A 24,652-nucleotide genomic window follows, 5' to 3' on the forward strand; every position below is an offset into this window, starting at 1 on the left:
AGTGCTTCTTACACAAAATCAAAATACATGTCTTTCTGTCGTTTTGAAATACAGTATAAAAGGATTTCAAATAGAGGACCTAGAAAACATAGTGGAAACTTGGGCACAAATGCTCCCTGTGGTGACCTTTTTTCTGCCTCCACTTTTCTCCACTGCTCCATAGTCTTCAGTGTTGCGTCTGAATACAGGGCCTTCTCAGATGCATCACTCAAGATGAAGGATGAGGTGAGGTGGGGAACTATTTAGCCAAGCGAAACTCAAAAGTCACGACACACAAACAAATGCCACGCGGGTACGAAGGGGATTCTTAGAACTGGTATGCAAAGGTGCTCCCTGTGTAGACCCAGAAGACATGGGTGCTCCCTGTTTCTTCTTCTGCCTCCACTGCTTTGTGGTCTTCAGAGTTGCATCTGAGAAGCCTGAGTGATGCATCACTGAAGACCAGGGATGTCGGGCATGAAGTTCCTCTGCCTCCACTGTTTCCCACCACAGCCCTGAGGTGAGGTCCCCATACTCAGGCTCCTCAGAGATGGGGCGTGAAACCTCCGTTACTGCCCACCACCGCCCTGCAGCGAGGGCGACGGTGAGCTCATCGGAGAGTTCAGGAGATAAGGACTTCCCTCCATTCTCAGGAAAACCGGTGGGCATGGTTGACATACTCATATTGATTTTGGAATTGATGATGAACGATGATCTAACACCGACAGAATGCAACTGTCTCTGACTCGGCGCGATTGGGCATGATCAGTCGTAAGTTTCAAATTATATTCATAATCGGCATTACAGTCGTTAAGTTTGTCCCCGGCGTAAGAGGCAAAAGCTAAAGATCCCTCTGAGACGGGCGCTGCTGCAGCAGAAGCCTCAAGCTGCTTCTCTTCAGGGAGCCTAAAATATCCCACCCCTTGACAGGTGCCTTTGTAACGATAGAATCAATATTATTTGCTTCACTTGTCAGTGGTTATAATGTTGTGGGAACTTGTGGCTGATATATATTGATTGAAATAAACTGTCTGAACTCTACTGCACCTTGTCCAGACAGGAAAGACAAAGGCAGCACGTGTTGACCCTTCATGAACCCTTTGAAATGACGGATAATTGATTAACACATTGAAATGTAATTTAAATTAACTTATTTTAAAAATGTGTCATAATTCGAACAATTCCCTAATATTTCGAGGTCTCTCTATGACCTGTACGTAGTTTTCTTAGAGGCCATATTATGCCCTTTTACAGTTTTGTTTTTGGGGTCTACTAGAATAGGTTTTCATGCATGAATGTTCATAAAATACATTATTTTTCATTGCTGCAGCACAACTTCTACCAGTCTGTAACCATTTTTCAATCCTGTCTCTATGAAGTCCCCCATGAAAAGCGCAATGTGCTCCGATTGGTCAGCTGGACCAGTGTTGTGATTGGTCAGCCTCTTTGAGCACGTTTAGGAAATGTCACATCCTTACCATAACCGTGAGTTTCACATGGCTACAAGAACACAATATTAATGCAAGTTTTAACCAGGCCTCCACCCCTTTTTTGCTTAAACAAGAAATATTGTGATGCGTATATTCCCAGAAGGAAACTCAAGACTACAATTGAGGCGTTTCAGGGAGATAAGAAACAGTGCTGAGCCGGACTGATATAGAGAACAACAAAGAGTAACACTTTGGAGTGAACATCTAACTTTGCAGTCATTTTTCATGCTCAAACAGCAACATTACACAATAGTTGATAACGTAAAAAAAACATAATAGGTCCTCTTTTAATATTTGACAAGAAAAAAATAATAATATTCAAATTACTGAACTCATTTATTTATTTAAACAACCATAAAATATACAGGAATCTCTTGTTCTGAGTAGAGGGACAGCAGTGGCCATCGACTGCACCAATCACTCTCCTTTTTCCACAAAAAAAAAGGACAGGAAAGCTAACAGATACCTGCTGGCCCCCTCTCAGCCGGGAAGCTGTTTTAAACAGATTTCCAGTTTCAATCATTCCAAAATCAAAGCTTGAAAAGAGACAAACACAGGTTTTCTGACAGGCCATCAAAGAAGGATCAAGTGGTTTCATTTGCTAAATCAAAGCGAGCATACATGCCCAAAACATCATGTTAATAAGAGCCAGAAAAAATATAATATATATATTTATATTCATATATCAACATACAAAGAGATCAAATGCTGTTCTACCATTGGTTTACACAGTGTTCCTCATCCTGGAGCAAAGCATGCTGGGAGCTGTTTGCCTCTTCATTTTCAGTGCTTTTCACAGACGTAGTGTTGAACTTCTTGTGCATCGTAGATTTGTTCTCACAAGCTGCCCCTTCCCTCCATACAGTAATTTATGAAGGCACAAAATGATGATGAAATATGGAAAGTAAAAATAAATACCATAGATAAAAAGAATAATTTATCCTAAAACTGAAGATGGAGACAGCTAGCTTTTTAACATCACTCATGCTTGTGGCCAGAAGCATTACAATGCTGTCAATGTCCTCGATTTATTTTGCCCTTGCGGTTTTGAAACTATTGAAACGCTGTGATTATTATTTTTTTTCCCCTCAGAGGGACAGAGAAATTGACACGTATTAAAATCGTATTTTAAAAAATAAATCATTTCTTTACCCAAGTTGTAAATGATCGATTCAGAAGTGCACACTGACTTGAAACTGTTGAAAGCGTCACAAATATTCCAGTCTTTTGTAAGGGACTGATTCAGATCTTCCCTCACGATCTGAAAAGAGCTGAATCTCGAATCCCAGATGCACCATGACAGTGTCAAACTGCCCGTGCAAATGTTGGTCCCAGGCCGCTGATTCTTGTCTCGTTATTGCCATGTCGGGAGGTCCGCCCACTTATCCATTACTTTTGTATAGGGCAAGATGTGCTGGCAGAGGTTGAGCTGATGGATAAAGGGGCTGGGAGCGCCAGCCTGCTGCGCCTCATATACACGTGTATTTGTGTGTGTGTGTGTGTAGAGAGTTAAGGCTCTGCGGAGTGGCCGGCCGCTGGGTAAATTAAGACAAGATGTGAGCCTCTCCTTTCCTCCACCTCAGTAAGTCTCTGAGTCAGAGTCGTTTAGCTCGTCGTCCTTGTAGAAGCCGTCGTGGCGGTTGATGCTGTTGAAACTGCAATAGGAGCTGTGTTCGGAGCGGAGCATGGGCAGACTGTCGAACGTGACGCTTTTAGTGGGGCTGGTGTAGTGATTGATGGCACTGAACGTGAGGCTGGGCACCGCACCTCCGCCGGGAGACACTGGCATCATGGTGGCCAGGATTAGCGCCAGGCAATCTGCCACATCTTTGTTAGGAGCACAAGCCAGGGCGGGAGTGTAGCCTTACAGAGAAATGAGAGAAGAGCCTTCAGAATGGTTTTATGCTATTATGGTAAACAAAACTGCCATGTGAAAATTAGGGATGCGAAAATGGAGAAATTTGGACTGATACTAATGATAAAACAATTATTTTCCAATATAATGTACAGATAAAGAATGAAATGCTAAAAATATTATTATATAAAAATAATATTAGGAGATCAATGTTTTGTTTTCTTTATCTGTAAACCCTGCAACCAAAATTCCATAAATTTCCATGATTTCCAAAATTCTATTGTTTACTAACAAAAGGGGGGAAAAAAAGGTTATGAAATGTACATATAGAAAGAAATATATAAAAACATATACACACAGTACCACTCAAACATTTAGGGTCAGTAAGATTATTTTACGTTTTTGAAAGAATTTTCTTATGATCAACAAGGCTGCTTTTACAAAAATGCTATAAAAACAGTAATACTGCCAAATATTACAATTTACAATAAACGTTTTAATGTTTTAAAATATAATTTATTCCTGTGATGGCAAAGCACATGAAGTTTCAGCATCATTACTTCAGTCTTCAGCGTCACATGATATTCACAACTCATTCTAATATGCTGATCTGATGCAAAATATTTCTGTCACTTCTGATCAATTTAATGCATCCTTGCTGAATAAAAGTATTAAAATAAATAAAAACTTACTGATTCCAAAATTTTTTTAATGGTATTATGTGTATATACGCAAAAGGATCACCAACTTTTTGCACATTTCTAAACATAATATTCATTTTAAACACACATTAACAACTCTAGTCATGATTATGATAAGGTTATAAATTACCATTTTCATCCACGGCTAGCACACTGGCACCCTTAGCTAGTAGTTCTTGGACAACCACAGTCAAGCCATTCCTGGCAGCAACATGCAGGGGCCTGGAAAATGAGAACTTAATATTAGGCTTATTCTTTAATCAGGCATGTGGTCAGCTAACGGCAATTATTATTCAGAATTTTTTTTTTATTAATAAAGAATTATCTTAGTATCGCAATAATACATACTATTGTAATCATTATTGGTGTGATTATCCTGTTTCTAGAATGTTATATGTTTGGCATATATGATTCCTCTAACCCTAATTGATGGAGTGTGTAGCTTTTCATTTCTTAAACAACCATGTAGGAAGACACATCATGGCCATATTCCAGGATGACAATGTCTCAAACTGTGAAAGAATGATTGGGCGGGAGCATGAAGAATCATTTTCACGCATGAATCGGCAGTCCAGACCTCTAATTCATTGAGAGTCTATGGGATGTGCTGGAGGACACTTTACAGAGTGCTGGACTCTTGCATTGCCAATTCAAGATCTTGAACCAAAAATGTATGCACTTCTTGATAGAAATAACAATTATTATTTATTTTTTTATTAATCAAGAGATGCATACATTTTTTAATTTTAACGCAATTTTTCCTCGCATTTGGCAGTTTGAACTCTGGGTTAACATGCTAATAGTGTCCCACAGATGGCGCCACAAGCTCGTACAGCGCTGTGAGAAGCAATCCATGCATGAAATAAAAGTATTAGAAAAAGTAACATTTAGCAGTTTTAGTAATTGTTTAAGCTCATTTCGCGATTTCAATCATCATACAGTAACCAGCCACCTCCCCACCCCCCACATGAATTTAAGCAATTCACGTGGGTCATACTTTTAAAGTCAGAAAATACAGAAATCTGTATAAATACGAGAAGAAAAAAAACCATCCCGTTAATATATTTTGGTATATCGGTGCATTTCTACGTGTTGACCGTACGTTTGTAAAGCTGCATTGGTGGAGTTGATGAGGTTTCTGTCAGTGATCTTCTCCAAGATCAACAAGGCACTGGTTTCATGACCCTGCAGAGAGCAAATGAAAATCAATAGTGTGAGTAACAGATTGGAGAGAATCACCAAATCTATACTAAATGCAATGTCCCATTGCTTGAGCTCAATGTAGAATGCAAAAAACAACTCCTACAGAAATGAAGACATAACAGAACAGAGAGTTTCTTACCTTACTGCAGGCCAGATGGAGAGCCGTGTTTTTGTTGGCATCCTGTAGCGTGAGATCTGCTTTTGCACTGCTCACTAACACCTCTGCCAAACACAGACAGACATCAAAACCAAACACAAACTCAGTTAACTGTAAACACAAAAACCATGAGATTTGAGTGTCAAACTCCTACCGACGGCATTGGTCTGGCCGTTCTCAGCAGCCATCATGAGTGGGGTTTTGCCTCCAGCATCCACACAGTTCACCTGTGCGTTGTGACCCAGCAGGAGCTGCAGACACTCCACGTGATCTGTGAATGCTGCAGCGTGAAGAGGAGTCCTGTTACAGAGACAACAACAATTACAGCCTGGACCTCAACCACAACAAAAGATGGTAAATAATGAGAATTTTACATGATTATTTATCATCATTTACCATTAATAAAAATTGTAATCTAATATTTCCATTTTATTTCAGCTTTATTCCAATTAACAAAATGATATGGCATAGGCCATATTTATCTTAACTGATTTAAGAATGAATAAAGAGAAGTATGAGTGGCACCTGTTTTTGGAATCAGTTGAATTGACGATGGCAGGACTAAGTGTGTCTATCAACATCTCAGCTGCTCCTTCATTGTCATTTATACTGAAGGTCATAAAAAAAAAGAGCTTCAATACTCTTGCCCTTCTTACACACACACACACACACCAAACCAACCCAAATCCACTTACACAGCGCAGTGAAGGGGGCTAAAAGTGTTCCCTTCAGTCTTATGAAATAACTCCTGCTCCAGCAACACTTCAACACAAGTGTCATGACCTGCAGAGAGAGAATATGATGTAACAACAGTTTATCTAACAAGCTTCCTGACTCAATCAAAAAAAATCCCTCAATAGCCCTATTCGGACTGGACAAGTTTTCCAGGAGGACGTTAGAAAAATTCATGTTTCACAGACGTACTTTGTGATTTTAATCCCGTCCCAATCTGCCAAGTCATTGTTTTTCCTCACACAATTCCAGGGAAAATTACCTACTCAAACTCAACGGTCCTCTGAGAAACCTAATCCTGTCGGAATGTGAATGTCTGTGATTGCTGAGCTACCATTTCTGCACAAATCTTTGGCATGCTTTTATTTCAGTATGGATGGTATCAGAAGGAAAAAAAATAACACATACTATCAATAAATAGAGCCAAATCGTGGAAACTGCGAAGACTGCCCATTTTAATATCAGTGTCAGGTAAGAGTAAGATACTTGTCTAGATTTCTCTGCTCACTCAAGCAAGTTTATTATAAACAGCCGCTGCTAAAAACTTGACTTAAATAGGGTTTTTATAATAAATAAAAATTATATTAACAAATAATAAAAGACATATGTCATACGTGATGCACGCACATCACCTTCTGTAACACCCCCGTCTAGAAAACACACACTCCCACCTCTGTAATAAACATGGAGATGTCAGTCCCGTCCGAATCGGTAAAGGAAATCACAGGCGTCGAGGGATAAGAATTATAACTCAAACGTCATCTAGAAAACTAGTCCCGTCCAAATAGGAATAATGACAGACTCTGGCTAGTGAACATGTGACAGCGATCATATTATGTGATTATGCTGGTTTGACCTTTTTTAGGGGTCTAGTCACAACAAATCAGACCACTGAGATTTGTCTTCACTCCCCTATATAAAATATGGGTTGTTTCAGATTAATGCAAGTGAAATCTGTATGTTTCAGACCATTTCATGCTTTCATTCAGATTTAAACATTTTGCAGAAAAAGAAACAAAAATAGACACCATAGTGCCATTTACAGGGTTCCCACACATTTTGACCAATGATTTTCCATGACCTGTCCTATAAGATTATGATTACTACATAATATTTTTGAATTTATTATTATTATTATTATATAGAGATTGCTTAAGAGGATTTTCTTTGAATGCCAGGTTGTTTTCCTTGAAATGAGATTTAAATAATTATGCTTATCCGTGTATGAAAATCTCTAAAAATGGCTAACAACCTGAAATCTGAATGTAGCTCAAAAGAAGATTCAGCTTCCTGAGCCTCCAAACAGATGGAAATTCCCATTTTTAAATTCCCTGATATTTCCTTGACTGTGGGAACCCTGCATTAAGTTTCATCAGACTTGGTGTGAGCAGGCCTTTAGACAGGTATGGTGTATCCATCTGTGACTGGCAAGTGCGTTTATTCACCGTTGTAACAGGCCCAGTGAAGGGGCGTGTAGCCCTGGTGGTCAGTGATGACAGGAATGGTCTCTACTGACTGGGCAGCATGCAGAAGGCCCCCCAGAACCCCAACATGGCCACAGGCGGCCGCAAGGTGCACTGGAGAGCGCCCCCTACAGTCCCGTACCATGAAACTGGCACTGTGCTGCAGCAGAGCCTCCACACACTCCTCATGGCCCGTCACCGCCTGGTTGGAACAACACACACATCCATGAGCCACGACAGGAAGCACTAGCAGAGGTGAGAGCCAGTGCCAGTAGAAATACTTCTAGTGCAATGAGTTGCGATTTACCCCTCTGTGCAGAGCAGTGCGGCCCCACTTGTCTTTGGCATCAACATTGGCTCCTTTATTAATAAGGGAGTAAACACAGTCTGTGTGTCCGCCCAGAACTGACAGCATCAGAGGAGTCCTGAGAATCACGTATATGAATATATCTGTCATTTCCATTGACTTCTACAAGAACAACATGAAAATTTGTGTTTTTTTGTGTCATGCACTTACTGGCCAATCCCATCCTGGATGTCCACTGCACTCTGCAGGTCGGCATTTCCGATGAGCAAACGGAGACATTCAGAGTGACCATTTGTGGCTGCAAGGCAAGAGAATAGGCACAAATACACGTGTCATGAGTGTTTATGTCCATACATATACAGTAACAGTTTAAATCCCTCTGAGGTTAGCGATAGATCGATATATATTGGCCAGGATGATAAATCTGCCGACAACATCGACCTTGTGTCTGATTGGCTGATTAACAACAAGTGTTAGCTCTGCCTTGTGTCAAGAATCTATAAACAGCTTTGTCAATGGATTTGAACATTTTCTGTTTCCAAATATTTTTAGTGATTGAGTAAATGTAATTTTATAGTAAAAAAATATTAAAAAGCAATCAAATAAAATCGAAATTACTTCAGCATATATTAGGGCTGGGCGATATATCGATATAAAAAATATATCGATATATTTTGAAATGCGATATGGAATTAGACCATATCGCATATATCGATATAGTTCAATTTTCAAAATAGTCCGCCCCTCCTTCCACTCTGCGTGCGTGTTTAGAGCGTTATGTTATGAGAGGCGAATCATGACTACTTCAGAAAACCCAGCACAATAGGAACTACCAGGCAGTGACATAAGTGTACGCGGAAATAAAGTTTTTCACCTCAGAAACACGGACTTTCTTGTCCTTTCAGCCGTTATACTGTGCTCGGAGCGCACCCTCTTCAATTGCACGCGCAGATGCGGCGGCGCGCGCTGTGTATCGCTTCACTGTAGGCTATATAAAGTGCAAAAGAAACTACGAGCATGCAACGCCGCTACGTTGTAAATTACACGAAATAAAAGTAATGCAGGTATGATTTTCATTCTATTCACCTGAGCAGTTTCCATGTTTCATTAACAGTTATTGTTAATATTGTGTATTCACCATGGCAACTGTCGTTCCCATATTAACCCCAAAATGCCACTTTATTTTTCTTTGTGTTATTTTTTATATTTTTAAATGACTGTAGTGGCTCATACCACATTGTATTAACAAAAACTAGTTTGGGACTGCTATTTAATAGCTTTAGCATAGGCCTACTGTTTATTTATTTGTACTAGTCTTTACTAGTCATATTTTTACAATTTATGTTAAGTAAAGGGGGACAGTACTTGTGTGTGTGTGTGTGTGTGTTAACAAATTTTGTGTAAACGTGTTATAATTTGCCTATATATATATATAGGCTATATATAAGCAAATTATAACATTTTTACACAAAATTTGTTTATATTCAATGTCAACTTTGATAATCATAATTAATAAATTACAATTCCAAGGGAATAATCGCCAATTATGATTTTTGTCATAATCGTGCAGCCTTAAGGTGAAGAAACCTGTTTATAATTTATTAATTTGATTTTGCAACTGTTCACTGAAATAGAACTATTCAATAAAACTACTTGTGACATGTCATATTTGGCTTTGACTTTGACTGAACATTTGCTCTCACTTTGCGGAAAAAATATCGGGATATATATCGTATATCGATATTCAGCCTAAATATATCGGGATATGACTTTTGGTCCATATCGCCCAGCCCTAGCATATATGCAATCATTTTAAGTTCTGGGATTCGTTTTTTGCCGAATCTCCTCTACATATTTGTTAACTCCACGAGAAACCGTCGTAGGGTCAGGCAGTAGTTGTTTAGCATCCACACGACCAGCCCGAGAACCAACATCTATCAACCCTTGTGCTAATGCAAGAAATCCCTAACTGTACTGCCTCAAAGGGTCTAATATCATTGCATACAAAGTTCACAAACAGCCTGGTTATGGTTTCCTTATCTCTACGAGGCACCTTCAGTTCTGTCCCCTTTGAAAAATACTGTTCGATAGAACTGCTTGGTTTGTTACCACAGTTGTCTGCGTGCTTCCTCAGCGATGAAGTTCCTCATTTGCAGCTATTCAACACGAAAATTTTAAGGCAGGTTTTGCATGCAGCAAAGCCTTTCACAGTATTGTTTTCTTCATCTGAGATAACGGCAAATTGATTTTTGATTTTTGATGACGCATTGTCAACAACTTAAAACATTCTATTCTTTTCTTCAACTCCTCAGGATCCATCTCGACGACTGCAGGCAGATCGCGCAGTTGTGATTTTTTAAAAAAAAGTGAAAGTAGGCCTAGAGACTCCTGGGAGGGCACGGGCACAAATAAACTGATATGGATTTTAAATTATTTCATCAGCTTGAAATACAGGCATATTTTTGTAGATGTGTTCCTAAAAATATGCATTTATTTTTACGTTTGCACGTGATTAGACCCGTGTTCCCCTGTTGTCCGACCCGCACCGCACCCGTATCCGACACAGTTGGATATTTTTCACCCGTTTCAGCAAAATTTGAGTGTCACCCGTCGGGTACCCGAACCCGTGCAGGACTCTGAAACAGTCACAAATAATGGGGATAACTGAACTTCATGCTATCTAATTAGTTTTTGTACAACATACCAGCGGCGTGGATGGGGGTGCGTTTGAGCGTGTAGTCTTTCACCAGGATGGAAGCCCCCTGGTTGATGAGCACATCCACACATTCAACATGGCCTTTGAAGGCAGCCAGGTCCAGCGGCGTGTGCCCTTGTGCTGTTCTCACATCCAGGTCCAGCAGAGACTGAACCAATACCTCAAGAGCCTGGTGATGTCCATGATATGCCTGAGGACAACCATTACATATAATCTGAGACGAACCCCAGCCGGGAGGCAAGAAAATGTAAATGTTTCCCAACATTTGTTGAACAAACAGATGGAGATTGTACTCACAGCCAGGTGGAGTGGGCTCACAGGAGCACGTACATCAGAGTCATTTAGGATGTCTGTCCCTGAGGTTTCCATTAACTTCAAGACAAGACACAACAGATTTAATTAGGTCTGATCACTCAAGAGCAGTGATGATCTTAAAGGTGTTGATCTTAAATGTTGAGTGTCATAGTACTTACCACATCTAAAGGAGTTTCACTAGCAATCTAATAAAGAGGACAGAAATACAGTAAGCTGAAAATATTAAAAGCATAGACCTATCATGTGATTTTAAGTCGTCTCACCAGCTCCAGACACAGGCGGTGTCCATAAGCAGAGGCGTAATGCACTGCATTGTAGCCCTGATTGTCTCGGATCCCTGGGTTAGCATCATTCCTCAGCAAATATTCCAGGCACCTAGGGAGGGAATGAGAGGCACTGGTAAATTCATTAGCTTTGAAATTACCCATCCAACTCAACCATAGTGCATATGGTAACTCACTTTCCATCTGCATCAGAAGCAGCGGCGTAGTGGAGGGGGGTGCAGCCCCTCTTGTCCAGCTCATTGACATTGGCTCCTGAACCCACCAAAGCAAACAGGCACTGGTAGTTGCAGTTTGCAGCTGCGTAGTGCAAAGGTGTCCTAAAGAAGAGAATATTTTCTCAAGCCCCAGAATCAAGAATATCATAAAAGCATTAGCATAATGGATGACACTGGTAGTGTACAGGCAAACACACCTTCCAAAACTGTCCTTCCTATTGAAATCTGCCCCCGTGTTGAGGAGAAGATTCAGACACTCAAGGTTCCTGCGGTGGAAAATATGTTTCATTAAATACTGTAATACATGCTCAAACTGTGTGAATGAAACATTAAATGGGTTACACTCGGTTGGTTAATCACAACAACAACAAAAAGTAATCACAATAAGAAATATTTAGTCTAGTTTAAAATGTCAAGAAAGTTTCAATTTAATGACTAACTAACCTTGCCTTACCATAAAAAGGTCAAATTATCTGGTATTTTAAGAAACTTATTGACCTTGGCACACAGTCATGAGGGTATTTATGATATAATTTTATGATTTAAGTTTTTCTCCATGTTGGTCGCACCACATGACAAAGTTTTTAAAATATTAGTACACTACGAAGCAATTTTGTTAAACTATTACTTTGTATTATAAATATTATTTGTTCAAATATTTTTGTATTCTTTTAAAGTGTTTTATTTTATTTTATTTATGATATCAGGATATCTGTATACCCTTGACAATTATGCCTTAAAAAAATAATCTCATAATATTTTTTATACTTAAATATATTCTTGAAATACATTCTTATTAACAACAGCTAAATACACCAGTTGGTCTATTTGAAGCATTTTATCTATCATGTAGTATTATTTAATTTGGTAACCGGCCCCAAACCCCTGATCGGATCACCCTTACCTTAAAAAAAATGATTACATTTAATTCAGAGAGCAACAATTTATTTATATATATATATATTTTTTTTTTCTCCTCTGACTAAATTCTAAATAAAAAGATTTGGACCAAGAAAAACATTGCATCATGTCATTGACCATAAAATCAAAAAGAAACTCACCCGCCAGCAGCAGCAGCATGTAAACAGGTCCTTCCAAAGTCATCAGGGGTGTCTATATCAAAGCCTGGAAGACAGAGACCCATTCAGTTCATCTTTATATTGAAAAGAGCATAGGGCTGCTCGATTATGGAAAAAAAATCATAATCACAATTATTTTGGTCAGTATTGAAATCACGATTATGTAACACGATTATTTCACATGACTTTGGGAACATGTTGGATTTATTAAAAAGACACCTTTCAACAATTCTTAAAAAAGTTAAATTTGAACATTTATTGTACTTTTTGAACTATTAAAATAAATAATATAACAGCGAATACTTCAACAAGTTTTTTAATTTTCCCGCAGGTCTACCATTTATAATCCGGGAATTTCCCCCACAAACATTGATTCACTTTAGCAAGTAGGCTAGATCAGTGGTTCCCAATTCCAGTCCTTGTGACCCACTGCTCTGCACATTTTGTATGTCTCTCTTATCTGACACACTCAGTTCAGTTCATGGAGTCTCACCTAATGAGCTGATGATCTGGTTCAGGTGTGTCAAATAAGGGAGACATACAAAATGTGCAGAGCAGTGGGTCACGAGGACTGGAATTGGGAACCACTGGGCTAGATTGTATGAGTATCCTAAATTAATCCACACAGATTATAAAATCAAATCTATCATTTTAAAACTTTCGCAAAGATGCAATTTCACAAACCGCGTGAGTGTTCAGCGGTGCTGCGTCTTCTCTCTCTCTGTCTCTCAAAACAGGTTGGACAAAGCAAGCGTCGAAACTACACTCTCGCGTTTAGGAGTCGGGACATGACGGAATTGTCACTTGCACAATCGGGCCAGTATTGCATCGTAACTAAAGTTGATCATTTTCACTTCTTTAAGTCTTATCAGTTTAAACATTCAAGCTGAGACAGTTTACGGCTTCGGGAGGGGCGGGAGTGCGTGTGTCATTCAGAACACAAGACAAAATAAGAGTGTTCTTGCAAAACAGAACATGGCAAAATAATCGTTTTTACTCGATTGTACTGTTTTGGTGATCGTTGGGAGCCAAAATCAACATCGAAATCGAAATTCAATTAATCGCACAGCCCTAAAAGAGCAGACTATTAAAACCAACAAATAATTGTAATCCATGCACAGAAAGCGTCTTACCAGATGACAGCAGCTTACGGCAGCAGTCAGAGAAGCCGCTGAGAGCAGCCAAATGCAGTGGAAACATGCCATGAACTCCCCTCCTAAATCAAAAAGAGCCAATGTTACAATCAGAAAGCCAGGAGCATCTTACTGTGTATGCACGTGGGATCAATTACAACATTCTTGGGATTTCCAAAGAAGATATATAATGAATTTCTGCCTACATCTGTGTCAACAGTTAATGCACAAATGTAACAAAGCTGTTATGTTCAGTAATTAACAAGTGCATGGGGAATTCATACTTGGCTGTATCAGCTCCATTAGTGATCAGTGTGTTGATGAGAAGCTCGTGTCCGTATCGAGCTGCGATGTGCAGAGGAGTGTTCCCGTTCTTATCTTCACAGTCTATCTCAGCACCTACACATAAACGAAACAGACAAATTGGACGCAGTCAGATACTGCAGGTTTCAGTAATGGAAAACAGAAAAATTAAGACTCACCATTCTGAATAATCGCCTGAGATCTTGAGAACCTCCCGTGGATTGCGGTCATATGTAGAGGGGTCTTACCGTCCTTACTCTAAAGAGAAAGCAATGATAAATAACCAGTCAAACCTGTTTTTTCTGCAGCTCTATTAATCTAATCAAATCCAGTGGTGATTTTGTCATACATGTGAAGCCCTAATAGAGGCTCTACCTTGATATTGACATCAGCTCCATTGCCCACAAGCAGCTCAAGGCAGAGAGCTCCGTGCCGTGAGGCTGCGGTGAAGTGCAGGGGTGCGAAGCCCTTCTCATTAACCTGGTTCACATTCGCGCCACACTCGATCAGCTCGTTCACCACCACATCCTGACCGTTGTAGCATGCCACATGCAGCGGAGTGTTCCCATATGCGTTTGGCTCATTCATCTGCAAGCATGTCCACAGTTTAAATGATCAGGTACACAACATTCACACTAGGGCTGTAATCTATCGATTATTTTTACTGTTAATACATAAAAAAAATTCTGATTAATCAATTAAAATAATAACCGTAACTTGTAAACTGCCATTCAATTTTCAATGTTTTATCCAAAGATTCTCATAAGAAACTGCCAAGAATGAAGACATCTATCAGTAATACAAACAGCGATGGCTGTCCATGATGGCTGCATTCAGTCACTGTTTGGGATTGCCAACAGTATTTGCTTACAGGTGTGAGTCTTGAAATATTTTGTTCATTCAGCAGATTAAAGTAGCTTCTTGAATACGTATCTGTATGAATGAATAGATGAAGTCAAAACCGCATCCTAACTAAAGATGCCAAAGTCCATAACACCAATCAAGGCACGAGTTCATCTATCAGCTATTTTGAAACGACTAGATATTCGAAATGTTTTGTAACCGAGTGTAGAGTACGCTTGAGCTGCATCTGAAGATCCACTGAAGCTGCCGTGGGTGCAAATCATTTCTGTCTCTGTGAGTAAAGGAGTCTTGTTTTTAACAAAGTGAGACGCATTGACGCAAATCATTGCATCGATTACGCAGATGCCTCATAACAGCCCTACTTGAAATTGTGCAGGCTTTCAGAAGAGTTTAATTACAAACGTGTCTAACAGAATGTGCTACTGAATGAAACTGAACACAGGTGAGCAACCAATTTAAGCATTGTGGTGTAACCCACTTAGCTATACATGCTTTTTTTCAAATACACAGTAGGCTACTTTCTTAGTGCCTTTAAAGTGGGTTTCTGCATGCAAAAGTTGGCATAATGCCCTCTGAAACATACTTGGACCAAATCACCCTGTCCCAAGACTACAAATGCCTGTGTGAAAGCAAATCCCATTGTGCATTTTATTATGTTCTTGTCAGTCAAACTAACTGCCACTTTTGACTGGATCGATGTAAAATAAAATTGTGCACTGCCAAAATAATTAAAAAAAGACACTGAAAAAGAAATTATTTGCAGAAATTATTTTAAGTCACTGACTGAATGGCAGTAGTGTGATGATGTATAACTATTCTTTTATATCTTGCTCTGGAGGCAGGCATATGCAAATGTATTTTACATATGCAATTTGTTTATTTGTTCTTTTTTTTATTTCACTTGTGTTTTTTATAAAAATAACATTTTGCATTGAAGAAAAGTAGATTTTTGTTTGCATATACTGTCAATAATAGTTCTTAGAAAGAAAATCGCAATTGAAAAATTGAAGAAAATTGCAATTGGTACATCTCTAGTATTTACTACCTTTTACTTTTTTTTTTTTTTGTGAAAAATATTAGGATCACAGAATCAAAAAGCTGCTATCTAAAGTAAAACTTTTATTTGACAGGTTTATTCTTTATAGTTTCAAGTTAAATTATTTTTTATTATATTAAATAATAGTTTTAAAATTATTTTTAATTTATATTTATTTAAAATTTAAGTGAATATGTAAAATTATAAATTTTAAAATATTATATTTAATTGCAGCATGTTTAAATTTATTAATTATTCTATAATTAAACTAAATAGTTGTATAAATATCCACCATCAACCACTACTGTGTTTTTAATATCGCCGGCAAAATTTCTGTATATTCAATATTATCCATAGTAAACATTTATTTTAAGACAATATGATTTTTGTGAAAGGTTTAACACTCACATCCACTCCCAAATCCAGCAGATATTTCACTACACTGATCATCCCGCTGGACGCCGCAGCGTGGAGGGGTGTGTAAGCTTTCTTATCCTTACACGTCACCTCAGCGCCGTGCGACACCAGCAGTTTCACCACCTCCATGTGACCTGAGATACAGAAAAAATTTATAGTTGAGGATTTGAATGGGTTTTGAATTTATAGATATGGTTGTGAAAAGGACTGGAAAACAAACATTGCTCTGCCTCACCCATGTATGCCGCCCAGTGGATCGCCCTTCTGTCCTTCTTATCAAACGCATTTATATTAGCTCCCCTGGATAGCAGTAACCGCACCATCTGAAAAAAGAAAAACATCCATACTTTACACAGGGAGGACATTAATTAAACAATACATCTGCAGTGTAAAAACCCCCCCTCAATTTATATACTGTTAAAATATTCATTTCTCAATAGTACCTCAAGCTCTTAATGAATTCTGAACCATAATTTCAACAAACCCACACATATGCAAATGCTTCTTCACTGACCTCCAGGTGGCCACTGAAGGCAGCGTGGTGCAGAGCGGTTCGTCCAGCCCGATCGGATACATTAACGTTGCTAAGCAGCGGCACCAACGCCTCAGCGCAGCGAACCGCTTTGTTAGCAGCGGCCACATGTAGAGGGGTCTGCCAGTTCTTATCTCGAGCGTTTACATCAGCAGAGTGCTTCAACAAAACCTGCACTGCCTCCTGCAAGACACAAGGTTACATGAAGAGGCAGATTAATAATCTGAAACATTACTTTTCTTTTTGCCTTATTTTATCAAGTAACAATTAGTCAATTTACTTGCAATTTAAGAGCTCAAGTCAAAAATACTGGTAATTTTGCACTGCAAAATGTCGAGAGCAAAAATAAAAACAAGAACAGTTGCCTTTATAGGCAAAAAAAAAAACAAAGTCTGGACGTGTGTCAAAATAAATCGTTTTGTACATTCTTCAATATTTAGTCCTTGAAGTTTCAGATATCTTACAGCAGTTTAGCATATCTTTGTTCTATTGTTTTTAATTTATTTATTTACTATTGTAATTTCTCTTATTTTATTACCTTTTACTTTGATAATTATTAGATCCAATTATTTAATTAATCAAATGTAGGCTATTTTATCGTTTTTAATTTAACTTTTTAAATAAAAATATTTTGTTAGTTTCAAAATAGTTTAGAATAGTTTCAAATTCAGTTTTTGCTGTGATGCCAAAATTTATATCAGAATTTTGGTATTCACCAGTGTTATTTTAGTATATCATTATGGTTTTTATTAATATTTTGATATTTGATAGTTTTTATATTTATTTTTCCGTTTTAATTGTAACGGTTTAGTAATTTTGTTGCGTTTTTTTTATGTCTATATTTTTCTTTTTTCAACTTCACCTTTAGTTATTTCAGTACATCAAGTTAAACTAAATGAAAATGAAAAAAAGTTGTCTTGGTAACTAGCTGAAATTTTGTAATATTTTATTTCACGCAGCCTTTATTTTATTTTACAAAACAAAAATGTTTTTAAATACAGGTTTAGTTTCAGTTAATTATAATAACCCTGGTATGCACTACTGATATTTTGGTATTGTGACAATCCTACTCTTCAGGAAGTAGAGTTTAGGCAAATTCTACAGGATCCAAGCACGAGCATCTACAGGATGGGCCATTTATATGGATACACCGTAATAACATGGGAATGGTTGGTGATATTAAAGTCCTGTTTGTGGCACATTAGTATATGTGAGGGGGCAAACTCCTCAAGATGGGTGGTGACCATGGTGGCCATTTAGAAGTCGGCCATCTTGGATACAACTTTTGTTTTTTCAATAGGAAGAGGGCCATGTATCCATATAAATGGCCCACCCTGTACATGTGTAGGTTGCCGAACGGCTCTGTGCTTGTAGTACCTCACTGCAGGATGCCACTGCGCGGTGAAGAGGAGTCAGCCATTTGTTGTCTTTGGCATTCACCCTCGCCCCTACATCACAAAAAACATCAAGAGATTCATGAATAACAGTATAACAATACATCAAAGCCACATCTGATCTCAACACGCCTGGAATCAAAGGGAGAAGATGCTAAAAGCTTCATGAAATGCATTTCATCATGATGAATATTTCAGGTGCATTTACCTGATAAAATTAAGAGCTCTATAATTTCAGCATCTCCTAGATAAGCAGCTGCGTGCAGTGGTGTCCTTTTCTCATTGTCCTGAAAGAAATAAAGGGAGTTCTTAATCACAATTGAGTCAATTAAAAAAACGTGGTGGTTCAATTAAGCAATCTGGTCATGCATTTTTCTTTTTAACAGGTTCAAATCTTACTTGTACATTCACATCCTCTTTTTTGAAAATGAGAGAGCGTACTTCATCCGGATCAACATTGAAAATAGCTTTTAGCAGGGCAGGCTGAAAGACAGACAGAGAAACATCAAGTTAGACAACTGACAGTGAGAAACATGGCCAAGTCTGAATCGTGGCATTTTGCTTGTGTCCTGAGGGGTGAACTTAAATGCAGAGTCTGAGTTTGTGTTTGCAAAAACTGAATAAACATGGTTGCATCTCTTCCCCCAAAGACTTCCGACGGCAATGTTGTCATGAGACTGCATGTGTATTGCTTATGTAAGTGCATCCTCAAGGGCCAGAGTGATTCTAAATAAAACCAGCCTCTGCCTCCTCGCCTCGTCTTTTTGAGCTGCAGTGCAAATTGACACTAATGGGTGATTCTTCAATCAGTCAATTTTCTTTCCCTTACAATGATTTTAAAGAAAACATGCTTTCATTCTCGTTGACAAACATTCAAGCTTTAAAGGATAAATAATAATAGCATTAAACGTTGTCTCTAATTAATATTTCCTCACAGAATTTCACAATTTGGAGCTTGTCCCCACGCAGACTTAACTTTGCCACTATAATAAATATCTAAAATATATATTTTTAAATTGTATACTATTTGATTAAGTATGATTTTAAGTTGTTTGGAAAGAAGAATTTGTAGATACTTTGTAATTTCATTATAACAAAGAATTGTTGTACCCAACAATGTTGTCATTACCTCTGCATTTCTCCTCTTCTCTAGCTTGCCTCAATCCCTCCTAATCTCGTTGCCTAATAAACCTGGCATTGTATATTACGATTAGTGTTGTTATTTTATGAGTCGCTTTTGTTTTTGTAATCAGGATCTCAAACTTATATAAAAATTTGGATTTAGATTTATCGGCCAATTTATCAGTCATCAGCTTTCAAATATAAAGACCTATTGGTATCAGGCAAAACTTTTATATCGGAGCATCTCTAATAATAAATGTAAATTTGGTTGACAAAAATCAGCAACACACACATCTCTGCCAGAACCACAGAGCGACACATTGAAAACCAGAAATGTAATTAATTGTACTACTTTTTAATCATGACTTGAGAGTAGCTCTGCTGTATTAGGTGTCAATAACAATCAGTCAGCATCTAAAAATTATACTTACATTAATAACTTCACAAACTGGGATCAAAAACTGCCATCACACACACAATATTTAAAATCCACACCTCCACAAACTGAACCAAAAGCAACTTGAAGGTTAATCAAAACCACGAGCAGATCCTTATTCCAAGAAATGGTACATTTTAACATGGATGAAACATTTTGAAGAATCTTCATTTTTCAAGATTAAGCAGTCAAACATCCACCTAATATGGGGGGGGACACCCTAATATTAGTTAAATGGGATTAAACACCAGCAGTGAATCCCAACCAGTGACAAACCTCAAAATGATAAATTCAAAAACCTTCTTCATTAATTGAAAGATGGATGCAAAACATGATGGTTCTCCACTAGTGTGGAGAGAGCAGATGGTGCAGACAAGGCAAATCTGCTCCAAATCAGCATGACTGTTGATGTTGGACACCGCTGTTCCTCCCAGCAGAGAAGCTTGTGCTACTGGTTTATCAAGCACAACGATGGCTAATTTTGTGTTTATCAATAGATATTTAGCCAGCTTTAACAAACAAACAAATCCCCAAAAATTGTCAGTGATAGGAGGAGCAAAATACACAGTGAAAAAGATGACACCTTGAGTGCTGACACCAGTTCTCCTCTGCAGAGGCTCATTTCCATCTCCACCTCCAGCTTTGCCACATAGGCAACGTACACACTGTAAAGTTTCAGGACCGTTAACTGCGGGAGTGAGACCCCTAAATTGTCGTTCTGTGTGTGTATGGAACGCGACTCGCTCACGAAACTGCGATGATTGACACCGTATTTAGCGTCTCACCTGTTTAGTATCTGCTATTCTGACTAAAGTAATATCACAGTGACAAAAAAACATACGTTTAACAATTTTAACTAAAGCACACTAGCACAGTCGACGGAGGCGTAGTGTTTTGCTTATGCTTGTGAAGGCTGCTTCACAGAGCACGCTCTCGCAGGGTTGACTTGGCCATGTCCGCTTATTAGGCTATAAGCGTTTTTGGGCTTGGTTATGCTTGGCTCATAAAGCGATCAAGTTTATGGAGTTCTTATGGAGGGCAGGTGTGGGTCGCGATATTTTAGTATTATTTTCAGCATAAAGCATTTGGATTTATTTTGTTTTTTTATGGGCTCCTTCATGTTCTCTGTTTTTCTTAGTAAGATCTGGCAACACGAATGAGACAACCACTTTCACTGCACATTAAGAGAGAAACATCTCTGATGCACATTAGGCTTCCTGCGATACTCTGCGTTACCGGTGTTAAGCCGCAAACTGATTACATTACTTGCCCACCGCAGCACTGAATTTAGCTGCAGTGTGTATGTGGCCATATTCCATACTTTATCTCTATCATCACTTTCAAAAAAAAAAAAAAAAAGAAAGAAAGAAAAAAGGGGGGTTTAGAACAATACACGTGTCTTCCGCATCTCCTGCAGAGCACGCAGTGTGACTCATGGGAAGTATGTGCACTATGCCAGAGTTACAGGAAGTGTTCAGTCACACATTCTTGAGAGTTGTGAAATGAGACGCAGAAAAATCAGTGTTAATTTGCCTCAGGTTTCACACCATGCACTACTTTTGAGGATAACAACGTCAGCAAGGCATAAAAATGCTTTTTATGAGCAAAATACAGGTTGAGAAGTTTCGTAAATCTGAGGTCATATTAGATAATATAATGAATATGTATATAAAAAAAAAAGCACAACCAGAAAATACGAAAGATCTCTTTGTTTGACACATTTACGTCTCAAACAAGACAAAATGTAGTACAAAAATGAACACAATATGTAGAGTTCACCCAGATCTTCACTGGCTCATCTAAATCAGTCTCAGTTCAGGTTGTCAGTGGAAGGACAGGCTCACACTGAGAGTCGTGAGAACATAACAAGAAAGCACTTGTGCTTGAAGCAAGCTTCGTTTGAAAAGCCTCCTTTAGTGGCTCTAAGCTGAGACAAGGCTCTATTTGTCACATGTGGCCTGTGCTCTACTGGATGCATACAGGGTTTTAAACTTCTATTCAAGCACTGCGATCGTGTTCTGTCTCCTTTAACAAGCTCCTCTAGTTAATGCCATCACCATGGAGATGACAGATGAGCTCTTCGCTATCTCCACATCCTCTCTCAGAGAAACACATGTGCACATGTACAAACACTAACAAACCCAATACTAACATCTCCTTCTGTTCCTGGAGGTCGACAGGGAAAACATGTTACTAGTAATGCCAAGGTCACTGGTTCGACTCCCAGAGAACACCTGGAATACACTGTAAGTGCAGAAGCAGGGCTCAACAGTAAGAAATGTCTGATGGCCGGCTGAGGGAATTGGAAGTTTATTATATGCATGTGCAAATTGGTCTCGCCAATTGAAATGTTCAATCGATTTCAATCCATTCAGGTGCTAAGGAGAACTCAATTTGGTACACAAAATGGGTTCTCTTTTGTGTCTGATCACACTTGAACAGACAAATACACATACAATATTCAAAATGCACGTCTTGGCGAGTATCATTGTAAACAGTTGGCTATGTTATAAGTGAACACAAACAGTGGAGAAAGAAATCAAATCTGCTGTACCTAGGCTAATGTTTGAACTTCATAACATTACGTAAGGCTAGTGGTTTTTGCTGTGGTATCAAAATTGTGAAATTTCCCTGGTATCAAAATGCTGGTGTTGTAACAATCTTTTGTGACACGACAACTGAAAATCGAAACCATTGGGCCGGTGGCAAAAATCTTTAATGTTGAGCACTGCTAAGCATCCATCGAGTACATAATGATTGCGTTATTCCAAAGAAAACCAGGAATTACATTAATGTAAAATCACTGAATGGTCAAAAGAAGAAAAGTGTAATATAATGATATCCTGCAGGACAAAGTAATGTGACAGGTGAAATCTATGACGTCAGTAATTAAATAAAGCCTCTTTGGCAGTCTCATCACTACAAAGGTCAAAACGTCCAAAATATTCAACATCTTGAATGTGCTTATACTAGTCACCTCTCATATTAAAAAGCCAATAAAGTTCACGTAACATACTAACATCAACTGCAAAACCTAAATCACCACATTTGAATTATTTTTTATAACTGCTGTGCATGACTGGATTAGTACATCATTGATAGGCGACCATACACCTGTCGTGCACCCTGTAAAGTTGTAAGCCAAAGCAGAATGACGTTAAAGTTATCAATCTTTAAACGGCCTTCAATTTATTATCAACCCTATAAATAAAGCTACATAATCAAACCACTATATAATCTCTGATAGCTGTGCATTTTCATAGCCAGCAGTAACGTTAGTACAACGAGATGTCAACCCTCTACCCTCATGAGACCAACTGTTGACTGAGCCTTAAGATAACTATTAAACCGAAGAGCGATTTATGAATTACATTTAGTAGATTATTGAAGACATAAAGTGTACACTTCATCAGTCATGATCCGTTATACTAATATCGTGGCTCGCGGACATTTAGCTTAGCAACATTAGCCACATTCCTACTGTACGGGATGACAAATACCTAAATACTACGTTTCGTGCTTATTCGCTTATAGCACTGTGTATCACGTCTTCATTCCCATTCTCGGTTTTAGTTAAATGACTTTGTACGGTCTAATCGTCTGTAAGGTTTCTGAGTAGTTCACTAGCGTGTTAGCACTTATTAGCCTAACTCGGCTAGCTGTTTCACACATCACTCACCTGGTCTCTAATTTTGAGAACCACCATGTTTCGATGCTCTCTTTGGCTCTCATGCAGGACTAAACGGATATTAGTTACCACCACCACTTGAATGCTGATGTTTTATTGTCGGTAAATTTAGCGCTTCCAGTAGGCCTGGGGTTTCCTATGTGCCACTGATGAGCAGGGGAGAAAACTCCATAACATTACCGCCACTGCTGCCTCACAAAGAACGAAGACGACGATTGGCTAGACAGTGGCTTGAGCGAGAGTAAGAAGAACAATGATTGGTTAAAAGCAAGATGGGGAGCTGTGTGTGTGTGTGTGTGTGTGTGTGTGTGTGTGTGTGTGTGTGTGTGTGTGTGTGTGTGTGTGTGTGTGTGTGTGTGTGTGTGTGTGTGTGTGTGTGTGTGTGTGTGCTACAGTGTATTTCAGAGAAGTAAAGGAGAAGTGCGTGTTTCTCTATCGCAAAGTGACTTCCACTTCACGTTTGAACAAAAATGAATGGAAACAAAGAAGGTGGATTAGGACTTTATTAGGTGGATAAGGCTAGTCCACATAACGGTTACTTTTTTATATATAAGTCCTTTAAGAAAATACTTGAATACTTAAAGTTACCAAATGACCATGAACATTATGGAACATTATTTGTGTTATAATATGCCAATATCAATAAGGATAGCTAGGTCTACCATTATTATTCATCCTAATGATCAACTAAATGTCACTGTTTAGGTATAGGGACGGACCTGTTGTAGGTTTAAAAGTGGTAGCCTACACTTTGGGTAGGGGGGGGTGTATACACATATAATTATATTATATGTAACGAAATGCAATATGTATCAATGATAAAATTACAGCAAACTTGGAAAATCCTACCCATCTTCTTTACTGGGTCTTCACTTTGTGTTAGAGGAAATACATGTTTTCATATGTCTGTACAGAAAACAATGAAACCGGTTCCTTGTATTGTTCCTTAAAGGAACAGCTCATCAGACCATAGTTGCTAAAGTTGTGTTAGATAACAAATATAAAGACAGATGAATAACATAAATGAATAACATAAATCATACTGACAGTTTGTCTCGATAAAATAGGCCTAAAAACTATGAGAATAAAGACATTCATTTGGATTAAACGAGGCTTTAAGCTGCATTAAAGACAATGAGCGTTAAATAAACGCAGAACAGTCTATTATAATGTTGTGCACCAGATGACGCTAAAGGTGTAGGCTATTACTACTTTACAAAATACATATCAG

General features: G+C 38.4%; 1 protein-coding gene across 1 annotated transcript; it reads right to left on the minus strand.

Moving 5' to 3' along the window:
- Window positions 1-1,792: 1,792 nt before the first annotated feature.
- ankrd28b (ankyrin repeat domain 28b) lies at window positions 1,793-23,658 on the minus strand. The gene is made up of 28 exons (XM_084385604.1): window positions 23,413-23,658; window positions 18,575-18,658; window positions 18,384-18,462; window positions 18,159-18,229; window positions 16,764-16,964; window positions 16,485-16,572; window positions 16,241-16,383; window positions 14,308-14,520; window positions 14,112-14,190; window positions 13,914-14,028; window positions 13,630-13,712; window positions 12,479-12,542; window positions 11,615-11,683; window positions 11,379-11,519; window positions 11,182-11,293; window positions 11,077-11,103; window positions 10,901-10,975; window positions 10,592-10,793; window positions 8,098-8,185; window positions 7,888-8,005; window positions 7,563-7,782; window positions 6,081-6,168; window positions 5,911-5,994; window positions 5,540-5,685; window positions 5,368-5,450; window positions 5,128-5,210; window positions 4,156-4,247; window positions 1,793-3,332 (listed from the first exon to the last, which is right to left on the minus strand). Exons 1-28 carry the CDS (start codon window positions 23,437-23,439, stop codon window positions 3,049-3,051), a joined length of 3,159 nt encoding a protein of 1,052 aa, XP_084241730.1. The 5' UTR covers window positions 23,440-23,658; the 3' UTR covers window positions 1,793-3,048.
- Window positions 23,659-24,652: the final 994 nt, after the last annotated feature.

Source organism: Rutilus rutilus (assembly GCF_951802725.1).
Source record: "Rutilus rutilus genome assembly, chromosome: 17".
In the NCBI taxonomy this organism is placed as follows: domain Eukaryota; kingdom Metazoa; phylum Chordata; class Actinopteri; order Cypriniformes; family Leuciscidae; genus Rutilus; species Rutilus rutilus.